This window comes from Mercenaria mercenaria, chromosome 10, assembly GCF_021730395.1.
Source record: "Mercenaria mercenaria strain notata chromosome 10, MADL_Memer_1, whole genome shotgun sequence".
NCBI lineage: Eukaryota > Metazoa > Mollusca > Bivalvia > Venerida > Veneridae > Mercenaria > Mercenaria mercenaria.
In genome coordinates, this window is record NC_069370.1 from 2,016,818 (window position 1) to 2,039,795 (window position 22,978).

The following is a 22,978-nucleotide window of genomic DNA, read 5'->3' on the forward strand; positions in this document are numbered from 1 at the left end:
CTTTTGCGGAAGTTGAAGATCTCATTCTAAGATTCTTGACTCTAATTCAGCTGTGTGATGTGACAGTTGGGGGTTATGGATTCATCTTTTATGCTAGGACCTAGACCCTGCATGGTATCAGCAGCTTGTTGATCATGATCAGCCGTTTGTTTGAACCGACACAATATGTGATAATCTGAGTCACATTAATATTCTAGTATTTTTTCAATCTCGTCAAAACAACCGCTACTCATCAAACCTCACAACCAGCAAATACTGTATGCAACCAACGAAATTCAATTTACAAATAAGCAGCAAAACACATTAAAACTGAAAATACATAACATGTCAATCAGTTTTAAATAAAAACATGAATTTCAAAACCAAACTCAAAACATATCCTTGGAGATTTTAACTTCAAAAAATGTTTTGAAATTCAGAACATTCTCCCTCCTTCAAACCAGGCTATAGTACCAGCATAATCTAGGTCAAGTCCCTGGAGGTCTTGGATGAAAACCGCATGACATAAACGGTCACTCACTATATCAAAAACCAAAATATTCTCGACCTTTTACGCAGATCAAGTCGTACTCAAGCGAACAAAGTTGATATTGTTTCAACCCACCCCCTCTCTCCTCCCCGAGTTTAAGAACTACATTCAAAAATAACTGGAAAATAACTGGGAAAAGCCTTTGGAAGCATAAAACGCAACACAGTAAGTGCCCTGTAATTATGGTAGGTCTTTGGCTACAAATGACATTTCAGAGATTAAGATATAATAATAATAATAATAATAATAATTATTATTATTATGATGGTGATTACGATGGTGATGATGATGATAATAATAATATTATTATTATTATTATTATTATTATTATTGTTATTATGCTTGCAAAATATCAAATCTATATATGTAAATTCAAGGAAATAACACAAAGTTTCGAACTCTTCAAAATTAAATTTAACAACCGAATTAAGCTGGAAAAATGATTGCGTTAAAAGATATTTAATCAAACTTGACATAGCTTTTTGGATTAACAGACGAGGGGAACTGGTGAAACCCAGCACTCTTTCTTCTTCAGTTGTTCCCCTGATTTTTCTTTTTTTACTTTTCGAAAATGATTTCAGTTTATTTTTTTCTTCAAGTTTTTTAAATTAGAAAATAGGGTCCTGAAATTGTAAAGTTAAAACTTAAAACATTATGATTATTATTTTTTGTATGTATTCTGAACAGTCAATTTATACCTATTGTAGGGTTAGTATGGGATGGTTCCCCGACTCATACTGACCGTTTTTTGTTTTTAATGGTACCCGAAACAAAAAAAATCGCAAACGACATAGATACAAACGTACATGAAGAAGGAGCACACAAAGGCATTACCACTGGGGAATTTAAACCAGTTTACTGGCGTCAAACCACACTTTTTTTCAATCCCCATCATTTTCTTATATTACAAAAATAAAGTTACTCTCCATCTACATGTAAATATATGTAAATCAAATCAAGACCAAAGGAACGTTATCATAATTAGATTATGTACTCAGTGATTTTGCAGAAGCCAGAGCACCAAGAGAAACACCATAAGGGCATGACGAAGCAAGACAAGGGACAAGTGTCAAACCAGTCCGTCCCTAAAATGGGAATACAAAAGCTAATTGCGATGGAGACCCTAATTGCCCCGGAAAGCGTAATGACCAGCTGTATAAGGGCTAAACACTAAATGTGCAGTGTGTGTCAGAAAACTACAGTCATCTTGCAGAAAAAAAGCATAGCAATGGTCTTCCATGGGAATCTAAGTTCTCTTTCTAAAATATGCTATCTTCCCAAAACCAGTAACATAGTTTACATAGCTATTTTACTTACTTTATAGTTTAATTTAAACCATTCAAGCCTTTCTCTTAAAAAATGTCACCAAGAATGTCAACTTGTTCATATAAAATAGTGGAGGGCCTTAATATAAGCTTAATCTTGAAACCAAGATCATGTTGTAAACAACATAGTAAAAGGCCTGTTTCAGGTCACATTGTAAACTAATAATTATCAGAAGTCATGTTGTATTGATCAGGTCTTTCATCAATATTTCATTAACAGAAAAGTGCTAGTATACAGTCAGGTTAAAGTTTACTAAAACGCATATCCAAAATATACTATCCGGATACTGGTACACTTTCGGATATTGTCTGAAAGTAGCTTTTACTCAGTTTACATGACCCACTAGGGTAAACCAAAGATAGTTCCTCATTTTTTGATGTTTTTCATCATAAAAAATTCACCGACTGTCAGCTTTTTTGAAGGAAATATGGAAAAATGCATACGACATCGGGAGTAATTAAGGAGGCAGTAAACAGTTTTCTGAGCTTCTGGGCCTAGAGTCGCCTACCCAACTTTCAAAACCTCACACAAAAGTCTGTAACCACACACCTGAAATAAAGATATTGCAACATTAACATCACTGTATGTCTATCGTTACAAACCATCTGCAATGCATCTCTAATATCTAGTTTTCTGTTTACAAGACCTGAAGTTTGTGCTCTCCCGGTCGCGGAAACTGATGATGAAAAAAGCTAAATTTGCCAATTTTTCAATCGCTGCAGAAAATTCCCTGCCAACGATAGCCCCAATTGCTACACTGTTCCATACTCCAGTAACACTGTAAAATCTGAAAATAAGCTGAAATATATGTGCCATCCGTACCGTTTTTTCACTATTCCACTTTTCCTGAGGTCCCTGCTAAAATGACAACCCCACTTTAAGCTAGCTCAGAGGAAGCATGTATACGCCCCTGCAAGTCATTACGTCATACTATCAAGATCAATGCTACTCAACTGATTTTCTTTAAATAAGTGAAACTCAATTCTAGCCGCTGAAACTTCAATTCTAGCAATTATTATTATTTAGAAGTTCAAATATGCACTTCATTCCGTAAATTGCCTCTTATTTGTAAATTTGAACCCGGCCAATTCGACACTAACAGCTGAAAACTGTTTACTGCCTCCTTTCTTTTACTTTCAATATTCATTAAAATTTGTGCATTTTCTAGTTGAAATTACAGTAGAATCAAACTGCATTGATATATACTTGTTATTATACTAAACAACGGTCTAGGCTAATTTAAATTTTGCACACACAAAAATCTAGGGCACTTTTCACGTGCTCGGTAATCAGCTGGCCGCTTACGAACGCCTTTTTGACATTACACAGGATCCATACTCTTTATCAATTAGTTTTAACACTTCATTGATTCTCGTTACCTGTGTGCACTCGCCGTGATGTAATTTGCTGATCAAAAAAATCGTCGAGGCATGTCAACAGGGAAATTGGCGGGATTTAGCAGAAGATCAAAGGCAAGAGGGCACATTTTAAGGGCAGCGTGGCGGCAGTAAAAAGGGACAGGGCGGGGCGCCCCGTTGCGTCGCTCTAGAAATAACACTATATAACTCTGCATACCTTGGGTCTAGGACTCTCAAACTTAGGAGGAAGGTTCTTCAAGTGAGTCTGATATTCACTGATATTTACGGGTCGGGATAATCACCCCAGGCCTCGTTACCCACCGAAAGAAAAAAAAATTGAATTGCAAATTTAAATTTTTCAGACTTGAAGTACTATCTCTTTCCTTACAATATGACATGTAGAATGATAATTTAATATGATCAAGAACATTAGAATACAATCTGAAGAATGATATTAAAAAACAGTATTAAAGAAAAAATCTTAAGTCATTTATGCAATTAATGTAAACAAGAACAAAGGAGAATAGAATTTTAAACTAAACAATTTTCACAATACATAGAAAGTCTTTTTTTATTTTATATCGGCCTTTGTAGTGGCACTTCTCCTTTCTTCCTCCAAGACTTTTTCTTTAACCCGTGTTACATCCATATTTCACAAAACCAATATCTGTAAAATAAAGCAAAACACATGTGAGCATCATTTAGAATATATGCTATGTAACAGTTAGGAAAAAGATAACAATTTCGTTCAATAACATTGCTAATTTGCCTGTAATTACTGTCGCGTGTAAAAATATTTATCATGATATTTAAATTTCACTTATTTATACAAAGATTTTATTCAGCAAATTAATCTTACTTTCGAAATATTTTGATATTTGACTACAGATCTTAAATAAATAGTAAAATCGATATGTAATGACCAAAATGTATGAATTATGTATTGATAAGTAGAAAGAGAGAGAGATAATTAGTTTTTTTTTTAGTGTTCTGTAATTTTCCAGCTGGACCATTTCTTCGCCAAACTTCACAGGTCACAGCTTGCAGTCCACTTTCGCCATTGTCGCTTGGTTTCTCCATCTTCTACACATTTGTCCTTTGGTTCCGACATTCTTATACAGCGTAACGCATCACCATCAGTCTCAGTAGCTAAAAAATCTCCGTCATAGGCCTTAACGTTGTACCGCACTATCCAAGTTTATGATGTTATCCATCTAATTTCATTTGCTAACTTCTGAAATTATCTAGAGTTCTCCAAGTTATAATATTATTGTTTCATTAACGAAATGTTCAATATTTCAGATGCATTTTCTAGAGTTCTCCAAGTTATAATATTACTGTTTTATTAACGTCATGTCCAATATTCCGATGACCTCCGAAAATACTTGTTATTCATTGTTCCCATTTGTCATAAATGACAGTTTATGATAGATAAAATCAAGTCTGCATGTTTACAAATTGTCATTATACAAATGCAAATGTCATCATTTTGCTTTGACAGGTACTTCTCGATATGTAACCGTTGGTATAATTAGTTTCCCTTTGGCTATTACATAATGGACAGTCCACATACGACAAGACTTATAATGTTGACTTGGAATACACTTTTTCCCATGTTAATTTGACAGTTTGTCAGTATTTTATTTCGGACAGTTCGTTCGTACTTTCTTTTCATAAATGGTATCTGTACTTCGAATAAACCGTTATGTTACCGAAAACCTTACTTCTTTGTCCTTTGTTTTGCAAGCTATGTCCTACGTTTTACATTATTCGAAAAATAAAGATATCAGCCAAAATATGTTTCTAACAAAAAGCAAAACATGTTCTCAACATAAAAATATACTTTTTTAAAAATGTATAAGAAAGCTATAAAAATTCTACAAAATAAAGCATTTAGTCATTTCCAAATACAAACAGACATACATACAAAACCAACACCAATATATAAACAGAATAACTGATAATGATTTCTTCCATGCTTATATTAATTTTACACAATGTAACCTTTCTAGATGATTCAACAGAAATATTATGTCGTCCGCGAGAAAAATATAAAATTTCCGACAAAATACCCTGCTTAAAAACCATGAAAGGTAACCTAAAAGTAACAGAACATTCGACTGTTTTTGCAACTCTTTGACAAAAATACTACATCAGGTCTCATAAAACAAAAGCTATTGCGCTTAAAATATCCGGTACACACATGTACCTCATAATGCAATATATGCATCGATTTCACGCTATGGTAGTAAGACTCCGATTTAAGATTTCGGAAGACAGTATCTGTGTCTGTATAATAGTATACATCTTACAAAACAACTGGGATCTCAACTTCCAGTCTCACAAAGACAATATTAAGTAACTCTTAGTATCTCACAATATATATAAATTCGACCTTACTGGAATCCACATGTTCCAGCGACAATATCAAGTCATTTTTACGTAATAAACATATTCTTGTGCCATATCAGGCTTCAAAATATTTCCAGCACAACAGACCAGACCAACCTTTTAATTTACTGAGACCCGAAGTAACCAAATGGTTAGAAAGATAACCATGTACACATTTATTCAGCAATGACAATTTAACCCAACAATGCATTATCATGTATAAAACATCTTAAACACGAATTCCACGTATTTAACTAGTTTTCAGCCGTTCCTTGTATTTTCACATATATTAGTGATGAAATGTTTCCCATAACCTCAACAGAAACTATTTACAACTCATTTTGCGCATATTTATGACTATACACAAGTTTCATAGGACAATCCATCTTCCTTCATTTAAACAATTTGTCAATGCGGGAATGCTCAAAACTGTTTAAATGTGGCCATAAGGGAAACAAATATCATATGGAACAAGTAAAATAAACATAATATGACAAGTAAAATTTTCGAAAAACAAATATTTTCACATTTGTATTTCTTAATTCAGTCTCTTGAGTATTTTCCTCAGTGCATTGTTTCTTATTGTTTTACGTTTTTTTTCTATTTATTTTACTCTTTTTTTTAAGAATTTTGTATATTATGAGTTAGGTTTTATCATTTTATAAATTTGAATTTCTTTTCATGTCTAACAATTGATCAAAATAAATTTACCTTGAAATTTTTGTTCAAAAATAGAAACAAAAATTTAATAAAAGAAAAGACTAGCTTGCAAAATTATACAAGAAGATAGGTAAGATGGTAACTTACAGTTTCTCTTCATTCGTCTTGGCAGCGTGTCGTCGTTGGCAGTAGTACTTCGCTTCGTAATGTCGCAACAACCCATCTTGAAATTCGACATCCTGTCTGCGGCTCCAAAAATTGAATAAGAGTTGTGTAGCGTACACAAACACAACACGAACACGACACGACACGAAACGAGTCTGAACGTTTTTGATGTTTATTTGCACAATGGAATATTTCGTACATAACTTTCATAATTCATTTCGTAACTTCTTAAGCCTTAACAAATGTCATATCTAAAGCCTAACTTAATCTTAATATCTACGAGACCCATTCCTAGGTCTAAGTCCAGCCGGACTTCTAGCCCTTCTGACCACTTCTGCCATCTAAATATCTGTAGCTCTATTATATAGCTACTAGTATATCATAACATCGGTTATATGTATTGTCTGACAATTTGATGTACAAAATGTGAGGATGTGATATAATAAACAATTAGATAAATGCATCAACAATATCAGCTTGACAGGTGTGTAGCTGGTGTACTGTCTAACCTTGATTATTTTACACCCAGGACACCACGGGATACCCTGGGACACCCCGGAATACCTTTATTTTACATAGAATGTTTTGAATTTAACTTTTTGTTGCATGTTTTGCATGTTTAGCGATAATTTGAGCATTTATATATAAGTGTATCTTAAGTAGCAGACTCATAACACGAACACCGGGTGTCTGATTCATCTGAGAATCACATACTGCATAACAGTGACGAAACAGGCATCCAGGAGTATGCATTATGAGCAGTATAGCCTACTTAGAATATTCTTAAATTTATGCTTTATTTATTTAAGAAATAAGTACATCTTTATAACAAAATAAGTATTTGCAAGCTTTCAAGGTCTTCTCCTTGCCTCTAATCCTGGGGTTCCCCACACTGATGACCAATATTTTAAGGCCTAGATCTTGGCAGAGGGCCAAGGGATTTCTGTCTTCATTAGCACAGTTGGGTGCTAATGATTATCAGAGTATGGTTCCGATAAACAAGGGTCATTGTTTATTGGAAAGTCAGTTACTTAAATAACTTAAACTTAGCCACCCTTTTATTTTTCCATAGCAACGATATAGTATTTTATGGGAATAAGCCTCTGAAAATCTGATCTTGTAGAAAATTGTTTACGGGCATGCAGACACTAAATAGGAAATTGGCATGAAAAAAAAAGTTAAAAAAAATAAATAAATAAATGTTATTATAAAGGTCAAGGACTATCCACCCTTCTGCACCTGTACATACGCTTATGTTCCTATCAAGGTTTTTATTTAAGATTGTACAGTGTAAATAGTGTTCACAAATTCCTGTTTCCATTCTATGGTGGTGGTATATTAATAGTGTCAAGAGCTGTGTAACATATTAAATTCAACTGGATTTAAAATAAGGTGCACGCATACAGCGGTTCTCCATTACTGGAGGGAAGATTATAAAGAAGAAGAAGAAGAAATTGCGGATTCAAATAGTCCTCAGTTTTTTTTTATCTATAGAGCTATTTTCTTAAATCACTTAGATCATACACCACCACTAAATTGGTGTGTGTTTGACTGAAAATATGTTTCTTGCATCAAGCATGACCCCCAGTACTCTTCTGATTTTTATTCAGCACTGTCAGTATCCTTCAAGAAAATGCAAGTAACAGACATTTAAAATGGATCCTGAATGGAAATAAGTCAATTGTATAGGTATGAAGGTATTAAATGCCTCCGCTACTATTTTTCTGTATAAAATTAACAACTTATAACATATTTTTATCAAGATTTCTAGCCTTTCACTTCCTGCGAGACTACCCTTGTCTTGAAGGTCTGTCTTTAGGCAATCGAAATATACCCAAAAAATATGGGGTTGACCATAATGCAGTGAAACCATGGTCACGTGACTGAGACACGTGATGAAAACGCTAATATTGCGTAGGTAGACATCAGGAAATACCTACTTTCACTTTCATTTTACAAGGCAGCTTCAAAACAACTTTTGAAGCATATAACGTAGCTTAAAATCATCTGCGGACATTCCTTTTTACAATCAAGCATCAATAAAGCTTATATCTGGCATGAAAATGGCCTTTACTAGGCGGGAAAATTGCACTATATATTGATATGGACTACATTCGAGTGGACCACGGAGGCATATCCGGCTAATTGCCCCCTTCATGCCTATCCAGAAGAAAGTAGAACAACTATTTAGTGTGTTGTAACCTACAGCCATATTTAGTGGTCAGCAACATTTTTATTCTCTACACCAAGAAATTTGTTTAAATATATTTTTTATCAAATAATTATCTAACTCTGTGATTTTAACTAAAAAATATCTATATTGAAATCTTCAATGCATATTCTAAATACATATTCTAAATTATTTATTTATCTATTTATTTGTAAGCGTTAGAGATTAACCAGCACTCTACCAACTTCATTCACACAACAAGGTCGAAGAAAAAGAGTGTCAAAATGGTTTTTCGAACAATCGCAAAGATGTCGATGAAGCCTGTGCCTAAAATATCTACTGGACTTCCCGGTTTAACTCCTTCATCATTGAAGCATTATGTATCTGTGTGTAATATTACATATTTTGTACAGTATTAGATCTCTGGATTAATGTTAGTGGGTGGGATAATCTTCATCATGTCCCAGAAAAGTCACACATAATATTAGCTTTATATAGCTAGAATTAGCTATTAATCCAATAACAATAACGTAAAATATGTCAAAATCAAATGCAAAATGGTCATAATTGCGTCCCAATGGTTTATGAAATAGAGAAAAGTGGAATCACAGGTCGCTCAACACGACAAAAAATGTTGCAGGCTCGGTTTGATTTAGTCCAAAATATCTACATCTACATCTACATCTTTCACCCAACCGTCGATTTCCGACTATCACTGGGCGGCGCTGTCAGAGAAACAGTTGTTAGAGAACTGATATGTTACAATGTTAAAAGAATAAAAGCTAAAAAAGACAGTATGCTACAGTTAAAATGGGACAGAGGCAACAGAATTACATACTGACCACCGCCAGCCTCTCTCTAAAGATACTGAGACTGGGGCTAGATTTAACATAAGTTGGTAGGGAGTTCCAGAGTCTGATGGTCCTAGGGAAGTAGGAGTTAGAAAAGTACTGAGTGTGAGACATGGGGATTAAGTAATTTAGGTTTCTAGTTGGAATAAGATGAGATTGGTCGACTGCAACTGTCTGGGTCCTTATTTTATAAAACATTACTAATGAATTGTGTAACCTTCTATATTGGAGTGTATTCCATTCTAAGGTTTTCAGCATTTGTGTAACACTACTGGTGTAACTGTAGTCATACATGACGTACCTAGCAGCTGACCTTTGGACATTTTCGACTTTGCTAGTGAGGGTTTTTTGCCAAGGATGCCAGACGCTTGAAAAGTACTCAAGTTGAGGGCGGACATAGGTGTTATAGGCAGCAATTTTGACCTTTTTATTGTCAGTTTTGACATTTCGTTGTATGAAGCGAAGAGTGGAAGTTGCTTTGGAGGTGATATTGTCAATGTGTTTGGACCAGTTTAGATCTTTGGAAATGGTTATGCCTAAGTATTTAGCTGCCTCACAAGTTTTTAACTCTATGTTGTGAAGTTTGTAGGGGTAGACTACAGGATTTTTCTTTCTAAAAATTTTAAGGACTTCACACTTGTCCGGGTTGAACTCCATGGACCATGTCTTCTCCCAGGTTTCTAAGCTAATGAGGTCTTGTTGCAGAGATATACTATCTGAAATGGAGTTGATGGTAAGGTATATTATGGTGTCATCTGCAAACATTCTTGCGTTACATTTGACGGAATCTGGTAAGTCATTGATATATACCAGGAAGAGACATTGCCCAAGAACAGACCCCTGGGGAACTCCAGACAGTACAGGAAGTTCACTGGAAAAATGACCATCAACAGCGACTTTCTGGGAGCGATTGGACAGGAAAGATTTGACCCATTTGGTAATTTGTGGGTTGACACCAAGGCTTTGTAGTTTATAAATTAGTCTAATGTGATCGACCTTGTCAAACGCCTTGGAGAAGTCCATGACAATAACATCTGTTTGTTGACCCTGTTCAGTGTTATTGTAAAGTTCCTGAGTGAAATTAATGAGCTGAGTCTCACAACTGTGCCCTGATCTAAAGCCGTGCTGGAACTGGCTAAGTAGCTTATGCTTGTCAAAATAGGTCATAAGATTGGAAACAACAATGTGTTCAAGGAGTTTGGAAGCAATGCAAGTTAGGGAAATTGGGCGATAGTTACTAGGTTTAGACTTGGGACCTTTTTTAAATACGGGGGCTACGGTGGCTTTTTTCCAATCACTGGGTACTAGGCCAGATTCGAGAGATAACCTGTATATATGGGCAAGTACAGGAGCAATTTCATGGTGGAGTTCTTTTAGGATGCGTGGGGATAATTCATCAGGTCCTGAGGCTTTGTGGGGATAGGCCATAGAGCAGTTTTTCCACACCTTCAGTGGTGACCTGGATCTTATTCATCATGGAGACTGGGGATGAGAGGAGTTGGAACATATATGCTTCAGACTAAGGGGCTGGGGAGGGAAAAGACGGATTCAAATTGTTTGTTTAAGATAGTAGCCTTTTGGATGGGTCTGTGTAGGTAAGACCATCTGATTTAAGGGGGGCAATGCCGACATTTTCTTTTTTGTTGTGCTTGATGAAGCTGTAAAACTTTTTGTTTTTACCAGGTTGTGAGTCATGGTCAAATATGACACTTTCCATATATGACCAGTATTGGGCTCTTATTTGCTTCTGGATAGAAGACTTAAGGGATCTGAATCTTTGCTGGCGGGCTGGGGAGGGAGATTTGTGTAGTTTCTGGTACAGTTTATCACGCTTATGTATAAGCCTGATAATTCTCGGGGTTAACCATGGCAAGTCGGCACGGGGTTTAGACATTTTAGATGGAATGTGTTTTGACTGGGATTCATTAAGGCAGTCCTTGAATGAATTCCACGCTACTTCGGGGTCTGAATGGTTTTCGGTGAAAAAGCTAGCACCAAAAGCCTTCATGTCAGATTTTAGCCCTTCCCAGTTAGCCTTCATGTAGAGTTTTATAGGGCGTCTAGGTTGGGTAGGGCGGCCCCTATTAAGATTCAATTCATGAAAAATAATATCATGATCCGAGGTGGCTAGACTCGGTAGGGATTTAACCAAGTGGACATGGGATGGATGGTTTGTAAAGAAGAGATCAAGGGTGTTGGATAACCTAGTTGGGATCTTAACTATTTGTTCAAGATTATAATGGGAATATCTTTCAATAAATTCTTCATAAAAGGATCTGTTTTTACAAGTTTGTTTAGGGGACTCTTTTGACCAGTCAGTGTCGGGGAGGTTGAAGTCTCCGAGTAGCCATACTATGCTGCCCTTGGGTATTTTACTAAGGGATAACCAGAGTTGGGATAGGGAGTCGGCATCTGATTCTTGGGGTTTATAGTAGGCTCCGACAAAGATATCTTTTAGGCCAGTGATGGTAATTTTGGCCCAGGTTATGTTGCATGAAGTCTTGAGTTCTGGTTGTTCTTGGCTGATCAGTGAGTTAGATATAGCTATCATCACTCCTCCACCTTGACCTTCACTCCTGTCATCCCTATATTCCTTATAATTAAGATTATCAGGAAATATTTCGGAAGAACTGATGTCTGGCTTAAGCCATGTTTCTGTAAGGCAAATAACATCTGGTTTAATTTGGTCAATGACTAGGTGTAATTCAGGGATTTTGTTTTTGACAGAACGACAATTAATGTTAAGGACTGTGTGACGTTCAGATGTTTTTAGTTTAGGTTTGGGAGTAACCTTTTTCTTTTTAGGGATTGGGGTAGATGAGGCCTTTGGGGTTTCTGGAGGCTCATGGAGGAAAGAAGAGCTATTTAAGCTGAAACTTACTTTACTGTGGTCGTGACTTAGAGGGGAATAGTAAGAAGTGTCACTGAGAGTATCTAGGGATTCAGTCAGTGAACTTGAGTGGTTTAGAGAGCCGCACTGCTGACAGTACCAGCTGAACTTTGAGTCTGAGAGTTTGTCGTAAGTATGACTGCCAATGCCTTCGCAGTCTGTGTGAAACCAAGTTTCGCAGTTGTCACACAGGATGCCTTTTTGTGACCAGGACACATTTTGGGAACATATCCCGCACGGGTACTGGGTAGGACAGGAAGCGCCTGGCGGGCCTGGGTTTGGTTCAATGTCTGGGGTCTGACATGCCAGAAGACAAAAAAGAAATAATAAGGAGGTCTTACTAGCACTGGGTTTCTCTTTGTGCTTTCTAGATGGTATTACTGTTTTGGGTACGTTGGCAACTGAGATACCAACAATACTGGATTTTGGAGGGAAATGGTCGCACAGTAAATTACTCTGATTTGCTGAGCAGGGAAAAATATAATGTGCAAAATATAAATCTAAATATAATCTAAAAATATTAGACGTGTACATGCTCATTTTACCTTCAACATTCATTATTTTATTATTTTGCATTTTATTTTCAATCTGCATTGTAACGTCTAAAAGGGCCCTAATCAGTAGAATGTAGCATTTTCTCACACGAAAAATATACGATATACGCAGGTTTAGACAGTCCAGCCTACCGTTATTTATCATATTCTAGTAATATATCGTTTAAATTTACCTTTAAAAGCCCTCATATCCAATATATGTCAATTGTGTACAGTTTTCAATACACATTCCGCCATTTTCCAAGCATATTCAGCAGGTTATAATATATTTAGAATCGACTTAGACGAAAAAAAATTTTCCACGTGAACTATTTGCCAATTGATCCAGAGGGAAAATATTTCGTCTAAAATCGATTCTCAAAATAAACTGTGTTTACACAACATTCGGAATAGACTGGCAATGTTGCACACCATAATACAGATCTATACACGGCAATACATACAGTGGAAAGAAACAACTCGATATTTATATATGAAAAGTAACTTTTATTTTATAATTATTCACATGTGCAGTTGAAAAAAGGATTATTTTCGGTGTAAGTAGTGTTCTTTCACTTCGGATTGGGTTATGTTGTTCATAATATGAAGATTAGAGGCGACATGAAGTGTGTTCGCTTCTCACTACATGTTATACATGGCGATCCGATAAGACCTGACATAACCGATAGACGTCAAAATGTTAAAATATGTTATGTCAGGTCTTATTGATAGGACTAGGTTTGATTGAGCCTGTTCATAGGTATTGACCTTGACCCCTATTGTCAACAAAGCTTTTTAAAGTGGAGTGTCTTTAGCTTAGTCAGGAATCAATAAATTCATCCAAATCATTCTGCTTATTAATCTTAATAATATTCTGAATAGGGTGATACAACTTTGCAGAAATTCTTTTTATCCAAAAAGGCAAAATAAGTTAAAACTAGAAAAATGTGGCCGCTTCCAATAATTCCTTCTTCATCTATATGAAAATTTCTGAGAAACTGCTAACTCTTGGAATGATAAACCATGTCATGCTCAATACCTAAACACATAATTACAAGGAAAAATACAAGAATTAAAATATTTGTCGCTGAAATTAATTAGTTACACCATTTTTTTATGAAAAATAGTGACCAACAAAATATGGGAGGCGAGAGTTGAAAGTGCTGTAGTTTTTTGTAAAACAACTTATATGGTAAAATACTGTATTATTATGAAAGATATAATGTTAATGAACACATCTGCGTCATTTTTGAAATGAAAAGTCTTTATCTTAAAAAGTCACTGAAATACCTACTGTTCTTGGACGGTAGTGGAAATGCATGCTACCGTCCACACCCTCTAGCTCCGGGTTGAGCAGAACTCAACATTTACACATGCTAAAAGTACAAAAGGCAATTTAGAGACATCCGCAGATGTATTCAAACAGCGGTGAACATGGAACCTTCAGTGATACACATGTTGAGGCGTGTAATTCCATAAGAGCGGCAATGGTCCCCAGATAAAATAAAGGGTTTGCCCCAAACGAGAAAACAATGGGCAGAACTAAACAAACTGGAATTTAGGAAGGGGATCTGAGGTTATGGAGCCTGCATATCACAGGAACTGTCAAAAGACAAAATTAAAAAGCAGGCAATACCCAAGGCTATGAAAGCGGGAGTATTGGAACCACCCAGGCCGAAATCAGGGCACTAGATAAATTTTGGGGACAGGTACCCATACCCTCAGGAAGGGGAATTTTCCGTCATTTTGAGACAAAAAGGGGAAGTTTTTAGCCATATAAAAGTTACTACTTTTCACATTATTAATACTGTTTTCAGTCATTTCTAACTAATGTAACTATATTGCTGCAGTAACCTTCCTTAGAGGCACTATAATATAACTTTAAAGAGAGTTCATATCTAGTTGTGTCAAACAACCTATTATCAGGGGAAATTTCTTCTGAAAAAAGGGAAAAAAACATATTATTTTATGAGGGGAATGGGGCCCATATTCGGCCCCAGAAATGGCCAAACAAGTGCCCTGGAAATGGTCATGTTGAGAAACTATAAGATGAAAGACAATACAGAAAGGCAGTGGCAAGAGAACCGGAATCGCCATCGGTTCCCTAGACAGCGAACTTATTCGTCCGGAACCGGTTCTCTAGCCAAAGTACCATGCATAGGCTAGGGAACCGGAATTTTATTTCTATTCATAAAGCTGTTGAAATTCACTTTGTTTCTTTTGGTAAGTATCATGCATGTTTTATCTTAATAAATTTTACCATTTCAGCAAGACATGCCCTTTCATTTATTTGTGTTTACTGTGTCTCCAAAAGTGTACTCGCGGCATACTGTCCGCCATATTGAAATGAAAGATTAAACTAGTACAAATTAATGTGGAAATCGTAGGCATCGGAGCAAGCCGAAATGAACTTGAAATTTAAACTTAAAAGGTACACTAAAATAAAAAGAAAATAAAACAAATTCTAACAGTAATTTCTGTTAATTAGTTTTGATCACATATCTTTGAACGTAAAATACCGAGGTGTTACAAACCAGTGTTCAAAGTGATCAAAGAATCAGCATGAAGTTTTAATGGCAATTAAATTAGTTTGTGCATCTATAAACATGTAATGACGCAAATACAAATCAATATTATTTTATATTTAAACAATTTAAACATAGTACATGTTTAAAGCAAATAACATTTTAAAAACGGCAACGTAGTTTTCACGCATTCATTCGTACTAGTTTAGATATCATTCCAATATGGCAGACACTGTATGTGAAGAGTACACTTTTGGAGACAGATAGCTAGTAAACGCAGATAAATGCAAGGGCATGATAAAATTAATTAAGATAATAATATGCATGACACTTACCAAGAAACAAAGTGAATTTCGGCAGCTTTATGCATAGAAATAAAATTCCTGTTCCCTAGCCTATGCACGGTATTTTGGTTAGAGAACCGGTTCCGGACGAATAAATTTGCTGTCTAGGGAACTGATTCCGGTTCTCTAGCCGCTGCCTTACAGAAAGCCAAGTCCAAGATCTTTGCAGTCACATTTTCAATAAATGCAACAATATTTTACGATAAAACATTGAAGAATGTGTGACTTGTGAGAATCATTGTTGCATAAGAGAAATTTTGTTATGACTTATAGCAGAAATTCACAACATGTTTTGAAACTGCATAGATCTCCGTTCTGTGTGTCAGATTGTCTTTTCATTTTGTCTCATAATGTGGACGTATTGGTTGAGAGGGCTAAGACGCTTTCATACGGAGGTGAAGGCCCCTGGTTTGAATCCTGGCTACTCCCATTGCGGTGTGTCCTCGGGCAAGGCACTTTATCACGATTGCCTCAGTCAACCCAGCTGTAAATGGGTACCAGCAAATTGCTGGGGGTAAGGTATAATTGGTTTTAACTGTTCTTAAAATAGGTCGCTCAAAAGCTCTACAGAGCTTATGTTTATTGATTCACAAAGCGACGGTAAATAAAATTTACCTTTACCTAAACCATTTAGATGGAATAATGACTGTTTTATATTTGATATTGACTCAGTCCACCTAGTGCTTTCTAACAGTTGTGATAAAAAAAAAGCTGCAAAAACCTAAGATCGTAAACCTTAATTCCCTTAACTGCGAATATACATACACACATAAACTGTTATGCAGAAAGGAAGATGTTAGTAGGGTTAAAAACAGGATAAAAGCAAAAAGATTTAGCTATGTAGCTAATTTGTGACTTTTCTTGGACCTGTTCATGATCTTACTATATAGCTCAATTTCCCAGCTTTTGCAAAAAATCTTCAAATTCTTGCTTAATTTTTTCAATGTACTATTAGTAAATGATTTACAGCTTGGTTGCTTGTAACTTTCCAATAATTATTGGCAATATACATTGGTTTGAGGCAGGAATAACATATATACGACTCAATTACGAGGTTTCAGTTTCGAAGCTACACAGCTATTTCTGGAATATGTATTAATCTTTGGCTGTTTTTATTTTTTTTTTAAAAATACTGAATATATCACTTTACTGAAAATGGTTTAGCGAAAAAAGTTGAATTCATTTAATATAAAACAAAATTGTGAAAAATGAAATGGCTACTATTGTTCCCTTTTTCAAATTTTTATTTAGCTTAAATTTGATTCCTAATGAAGGTCATATACTATGTTAAAATAATGCCAGATGAGCCCGCTCGCTTAGCTCACTAGGGAGAGCGCAGATCTATGGATCGCAGGGTCATGAGTTTGATCCCCGGGCGAGGCGTATGTTCTCTGTGATGATTTGTTAGAAGACGTCTGACATTGGCCCTCCACCTGTGATTTGTGTGGGGAAGTTGGCAGTTATTTCCTGAGAACAGGTTTGTACTGGTACTGAATCCAGGAACACTGGTTAGGTTAACTGCCCACCGTTACATAACCAAAATACTGTTGAAAAATGGTATTAAGCCCAAAACAAACTATGTAGCCAGAAGAGCCAAGAAGGCAGGAAATCGATACTAATGTTCAAAAATTTTGTCAAAATGCTTGTCTGTATAAAATCTAGTTTAAGATTACAACTGGGTTACATGACATCAGAAAGTAGGTCACTAGGTCAAATCATGGAAAGACCTTTTTAACACTCTAGAGGTTACATTTTCTAGTTGCTTCTATGACATCCAGGTCAAGGCTGAAACTTGATTATATATGTCAAAAACTAGGTCATATCATTGAAAGACATTGTTAACACTCAAAAGGCCACATTTTCTTATCTTCATGGAACTTGTTTGGAATGTTTTAAAATCTAAGACAGATTTTTAACTGGGCCACCTGAAAAAAAAACTTGGTCATTATAAAATCATAAAAAAACTTTGTTAACACTTTAGAGGCCACTTTCTTAACTTGATTATCATAAATCTTTGTCAGCATGTTTGTATGAAACCTAGGTCAAGTTCTACTCAAAAGTGGTGTACCTGTGGTCAGAAACTGTCACAAGGTCAAATTATTGAAACCGTTGTTTATTGAAAACCGTTGTTAACCATCTACCTGATTTACATAAAATATGGTCAAAATGTTTGTCTCTATGAAATCTAGGCTAAATTAGAAACTAGGTGAGGTGAGCGATACAGGGCCTTCAGGGCCCCTCTTGTTTATTTTTAGATAACACTAGTCACAAAATATACCAAATATTTGTTTTACATTCAGGTGATTCCCCTTCACGTCTTCACCATTGGAGGAGCCATTGTTTGTGCACTATATTGTATGAAGTTGGGAAGCTACAAGGATACAAGGTATGTATTAACAACTGAAAGTTACCTTTCCTAACTGAGTCATGTCTAGTGGTGTATCATAATTGAGCCGTGCCATGAGAAAACCAACATAGTGGGTTTGTGACCAGCATGGATCCAGACCAGCCTGCACATCCACGCAGTCTGGTCAGGATCCTTGCTGTTCGCTTTCAAAGCCTATTGCAATTACAGAAACTGTTAGCGAACAGCATGGATCCTGACCAGACTGTGCAGATGCGCAGGCTGGTCTGGATCCATGCTGGTCGCAAACCCACTATGTTGGTTTTCTCATGGCACGGCTCATATAAGTTATAAACAAATGAAAGGTATGTTTACTGTGTCATGTCTAGTGTTGTATCAGGATTCAAAGCATGTTTAAACTGAAATTCTGTGTCTGACAAATTTATATTCTTGCTGGTAGCCCACTTTTTTCTGGTAGCCCAGCATCCTCTTGTAGTTGCCTAGAAATTTAAACTCCGAAAGTATAGACTTGCTCTATCTGAACCCGACTTACTATTGCTGAGATGTGAGAATGAAAGGGGTCTGTAACAATGTTTGGTTACGGTAATTTTAAAAACATCAAAATAAAATTGTGTGTTTGTTTCCAGTTCCACAGGCACATTCCTATCATATTAGTAAGTCTACATATATATGAATGACAATAAATGTTTATTTTGATGTTGATATTGTCCAACTGTAATTGTTATAGACCCCTTTGGTTAAGAATGTTGGAAAACAGAAAAAATGGTCAATATTTCAGCAGAAAGTTTTCATTACTACCGGTAAATCATGTCTAGTGGTGTATCAGGATACAAGACATGTAAAAACTGAAAGCTTTCATTACTGTGTCATGTCTAGTGGCATATCAGGATACAATGTAATAGAAAGTTTTCAGTACTTAATCATGTCTAGTAGAGGCATGTTAAAACTGAAAGCGTTCATTACTTTGTCACGTTTTAGGATACAGCATGTACAAAGCACTGATAGCATTCCCTTCTCTATCTTGTCCGTCAGCTACTTTTAGCTCTATTCGAAGAATAGATAGAGTTAGTGGACTTACCCCTGCATTGACATCCATGTCCATTAGTTAAGTTTTTGTATGTAAGCTGATCTCTTAGTAACCACTTGTTGGAATGGATTTAAACTTCACACACTTATTCACTGTGATAAACTGACTTACACTGCACAATAACATAACTCTTGTTTTGCTTTTTAGCTCACCTGTCATATAGTGACAAGGTGAGCTTTTGTGAACACAATAGAGACCACATTTTGCAATCAATTTTAATCAAACTTGCACTCAACTTGTTTCGGCATAATATCTATGTTCCTGTCAAAAACTGGTCAGATCTCATCATGAGTTCCAGAGTTACGGCCCCATAAATCAGACTTGCACACAACTTGTATTGGCATAATATATTGGTTCCTTTCGAAACCTGGTCAGTTCCCATCACTGGTTCCAGAGTTATGGCCCCTTAAAGGGCCAAAATTTGCCAGTTTGGCTTTTGCGGCCATATAGAGACTTCATTTATGTTTTGATTTGATACAAACTTGCAAAATATCTTGAACAACAATATATCTTGGATTCCATGGTCGATCTGTCAGATCCAGTCCTGGGTTCCGGAGTTATAGCTCCTGAAAGAGCCAAAATTTGTTAATTTTTACCTTGTGAACAGGATAGAAGTGACATTTTACATTAGATTTAACCACACTTACACACAAGTTAAGTCACAGGAAGATCTTGTTTCCTTTCGAAAACTGGCTAGATTCCTTCATGGGTTCTAGAGTTACTGCCCTTGAAAGTGGCAAACTTTTCTATTTTGTCCCTTTCCGCCATATAGAGGTTTCATATATATTTGATTTGATTAAACTTGCACAGAATGTTTATCTTGATGATCTCTAAGCCAAGTTAGAAACTGGGTCATGTGGGGTCAAAAACTAGGTCACCAGGTCAAATCAAAGGAAAAGCTTGTTAACACCCTACAGGCCACATTTATGACCTTATCTTCATGAAACTTGGTCAGAATGTTTATCTTGATGATTCCTATGCCAGGTTCAAAACTGGGTCATATGGGGTCAAAATCTAGGTCACCCAGTCAAATCAAATTAACACTCTTAAGGCCATATTTATGACCCTATCTTCTTGGTAAGAATGTTTATCTTGATGATTCCTAGGCCAAATTTAACAGGTGAGCGATATAGGGTTGTCTTGTTTACAAAATTATGTCCTTTTTTTTGACTTGACAATTTTAGGTAAAGATTTTGTATGTAAGCTGGAATGTCAGTACCCGCAAATGGGAATGGATTAAAATTTCACACACTTGTTCACTGTGATGATCTGACATGCAGTGCATAGGTTGCATAACTCTACTTTGCATATTTGCGAAATTATGCCCCTTTTTCGACTTAGCAATTTTTGGTTTAGTTTCGAATGTAAGCTGGTAGCCTCTGATGGGCTGACATGCATTTTACAGGTTCCATAACTCTGTATTGCATTTTTACAAAATGTACCCATTAACCTTTGCAAATAATGACCATAATATTGAATTCATCTGGAACTTTGAAAATTATCGTTAGTAGGGTTGGCAAGTAATAACAATGGAACTTCTAGAAAAATACTAATTAGAATATCAATGCAGGTATAGAGTTACGCAAGCAAGTATGAAGTTACACAAGCAGGTATATTTTACAAAATATTACATTTTACCTTTATTTTTTTAAATTTCAGCTTCAACAAGTGGAAACCATTTCAGGATATCAAGCCCGATGCACAGATAGCGGTAAGTTTTTTGTTCATAACATTGATAAACACTGAAAACACTTGTTTAAGTTGTATAGGCTTGGAATGATATATTGTGATCAGCCTAACATCGGCTGTACAAACCTGTTCTGTGCAAGTAACTGCCAAGTTCCCCACTTTAATCAGAGGATGAGGACAAATGATTTCAGACACGTCTTTCATCAAATCATTACAAAGAACAGGTGCCCTGCCTGGGGATCGAACTCACAACCCTACGATCGCTAAATCTGGGCTCTCCCTGTTGAGCTACGAATGCGGGGTCAAGTTGATTTTAGTTGCAATTTTAAAAATCTTTTAGACTGAACCTGAATGTCTGATATTAAAACAAATTAAACTAAATATTGCCTTTGTGACTCCTTACCAAATGCTCAAATTATGTTCTGAAAACATTGTCTGGCTGGTAATTTCGGAGTAACTTGGCACAAATGATCATCCTAACAAGATGCAGGGAGCACACATCTTTATTATTCCATTACGTTGACAAGTTGTGGGTGTGGTGGTGTGCATCTGTGCACTACGTGCACACTTCTACTTCTAAAATGACATTTTCCTTTTAACCAAGATGGACAAGACAAGAAACAGACTATTTTAACCTTTGACTTCTCAGTGTGACCTTGACCTTGGACCTAGGATCTGGGTCTTGCGCATGGCATGTCATCTAATTATAGGGAACATTTATGCCAAGTAATTTCAAAATCCCTTGTTGAATGTTGAATGGCAGAATTATGGACCGGACAAGAAACAGACAATGTTTGGTCCATAAATGCATCTTTGAAGACTGCAGGGATGTGCAGGCTAATCAACATCTACACTGGGCGCGAAGGCAGAATCAGTTGTGTCCAGCACGATTAGGGTTAAAATCTAGAAAATACTGGCCCAATTTCAAAATAATTTCACTGATATTTTCCATGCATAACCCTTTACAAAATGTTTAAGTAATCTGTAAAACCCAGGTGAGCGATCTGAGGCCAACATGGCCCTCTTGTTTCGTGTTTCTTGATGACATATTCTTCCTTCAAAAAATTTTCCTATCTTTTTCAGGTCTTCCATTCGAACGAGCGAGCTGAATTAAAGAAACAGAAAGAGCCTGAGAACAGACCAAATCTTGTGGAAAAATAAACATTATGGCTCAAAATTTTGTTTGATGTATTGATTTCTTTAGAAATACTGTACCTCATGGTTTATTTGGCATTGTCAACATGAAATTATTGAACTTTATATGTATCGGTTGTTTACTGTTTCAAAAACAAATAGTATGCGTTTACAGCAGTGATTTATTAAGACTCTTTTTCACCAGTATTAAATAGTGTGTGATTGAATTTTAAGATATTTCTTAGAAATTTATAGAAATGTTACAAAGTGCTGTACTGATGTTTTGAAAAAGCTTGATAATAAAGTTTGTATGATATTATATTTGAAGTAGTTCCTATACTTAGTTGTAGTTCCTATACTTAGTAGTAGTTTTACTCCACCAGAGTACCTCGTGAAGTAGTTCCTATACTTGGTAGGAGTTTTACTCTGCCAGAGTACCTCGTTTGCCGGGTTCAAAAACACATAGTATGGTTATTTTAGTAGTTTTTCAGAAGACATTAAACCTTTTTCAGGACAAAAAAATGAAAGGGTCCAAAACATTTTATGCGCACATATTAAATTACCAATTACACCTTTTGTGACACCTCGGGTTTCTAGTTACTTCTTTTGTTGCACCTTGACCTGTGAGATCTTAGACTGAATTGTAAAAAGTCGAAAGATACCTTGTATATTAGTGTGAAGAATTAAAAATTGAAGAAATGACCTTTTACAAGTTTTTTGCACAACTTCCATGTACTGGTATCGGAACAGTATCCGAACAGTGCCAGTATCCGAATTCTCGTAATCTCTCCTTTCATGTAACCCTTCAAAAAGGGAGTACTATATGTTTTGGAACGCTGTTTCACAAGCAAGCACCGAGCGAAATGTCGTACATCAATGGCAAGTGTTTACAGAGAAATTCTACCTTCTTTATTATGCAAACAACTTTCTGTTTTGTTTACATCTGAGGGATTCCACATGA

At 35.9% G+C, this 22,978-nt stretch overlaps 3 protein-coding genes across 3 annotated transcripts in view; all 3 read left to right on the top strand.

Moving 5' to 3' along the window:
* LOC123559918 (nascent polypeptide-associated complex subunit alpha-like) overlaps positions 1 to 22,978 on the top strand; it is a 193,863-nt gene that overhangs the window by 124,827 nt on the left and 46,058 nt on the right. The window lies entirely within an intron of this gene.
* LOC123560548 (costars family protein ABRACL-like) overlaps positions 1 to 22,978 on the top strand; it is an 88,349-nt gene that overhangs the window by 881 nt on the left and 64,490 nt on the right. The window lies entirely within an intron of this gene.
* LOC123559919 (uncharacterized) lies at positions 8,826 to 22,338 on the top strand. The gene is made up of 4 exons (XM_045352077.2): positions 8,826 to 8,985; positions 18,043 to 18,128; positions 20,854 to 20,905; positions 21,967 to 22,338. Exons 1-4 carry the CDS (start codon positions 8,884 to 8,886, stop codon positions 22,042 to 22,044), a joined length of 318 nt encoding a protein of 105 aa, XP_045208012.1. The 5' UTR covers positions 8,826 to 8,883; the 3' UTR covers positions 22,045 to 22,338.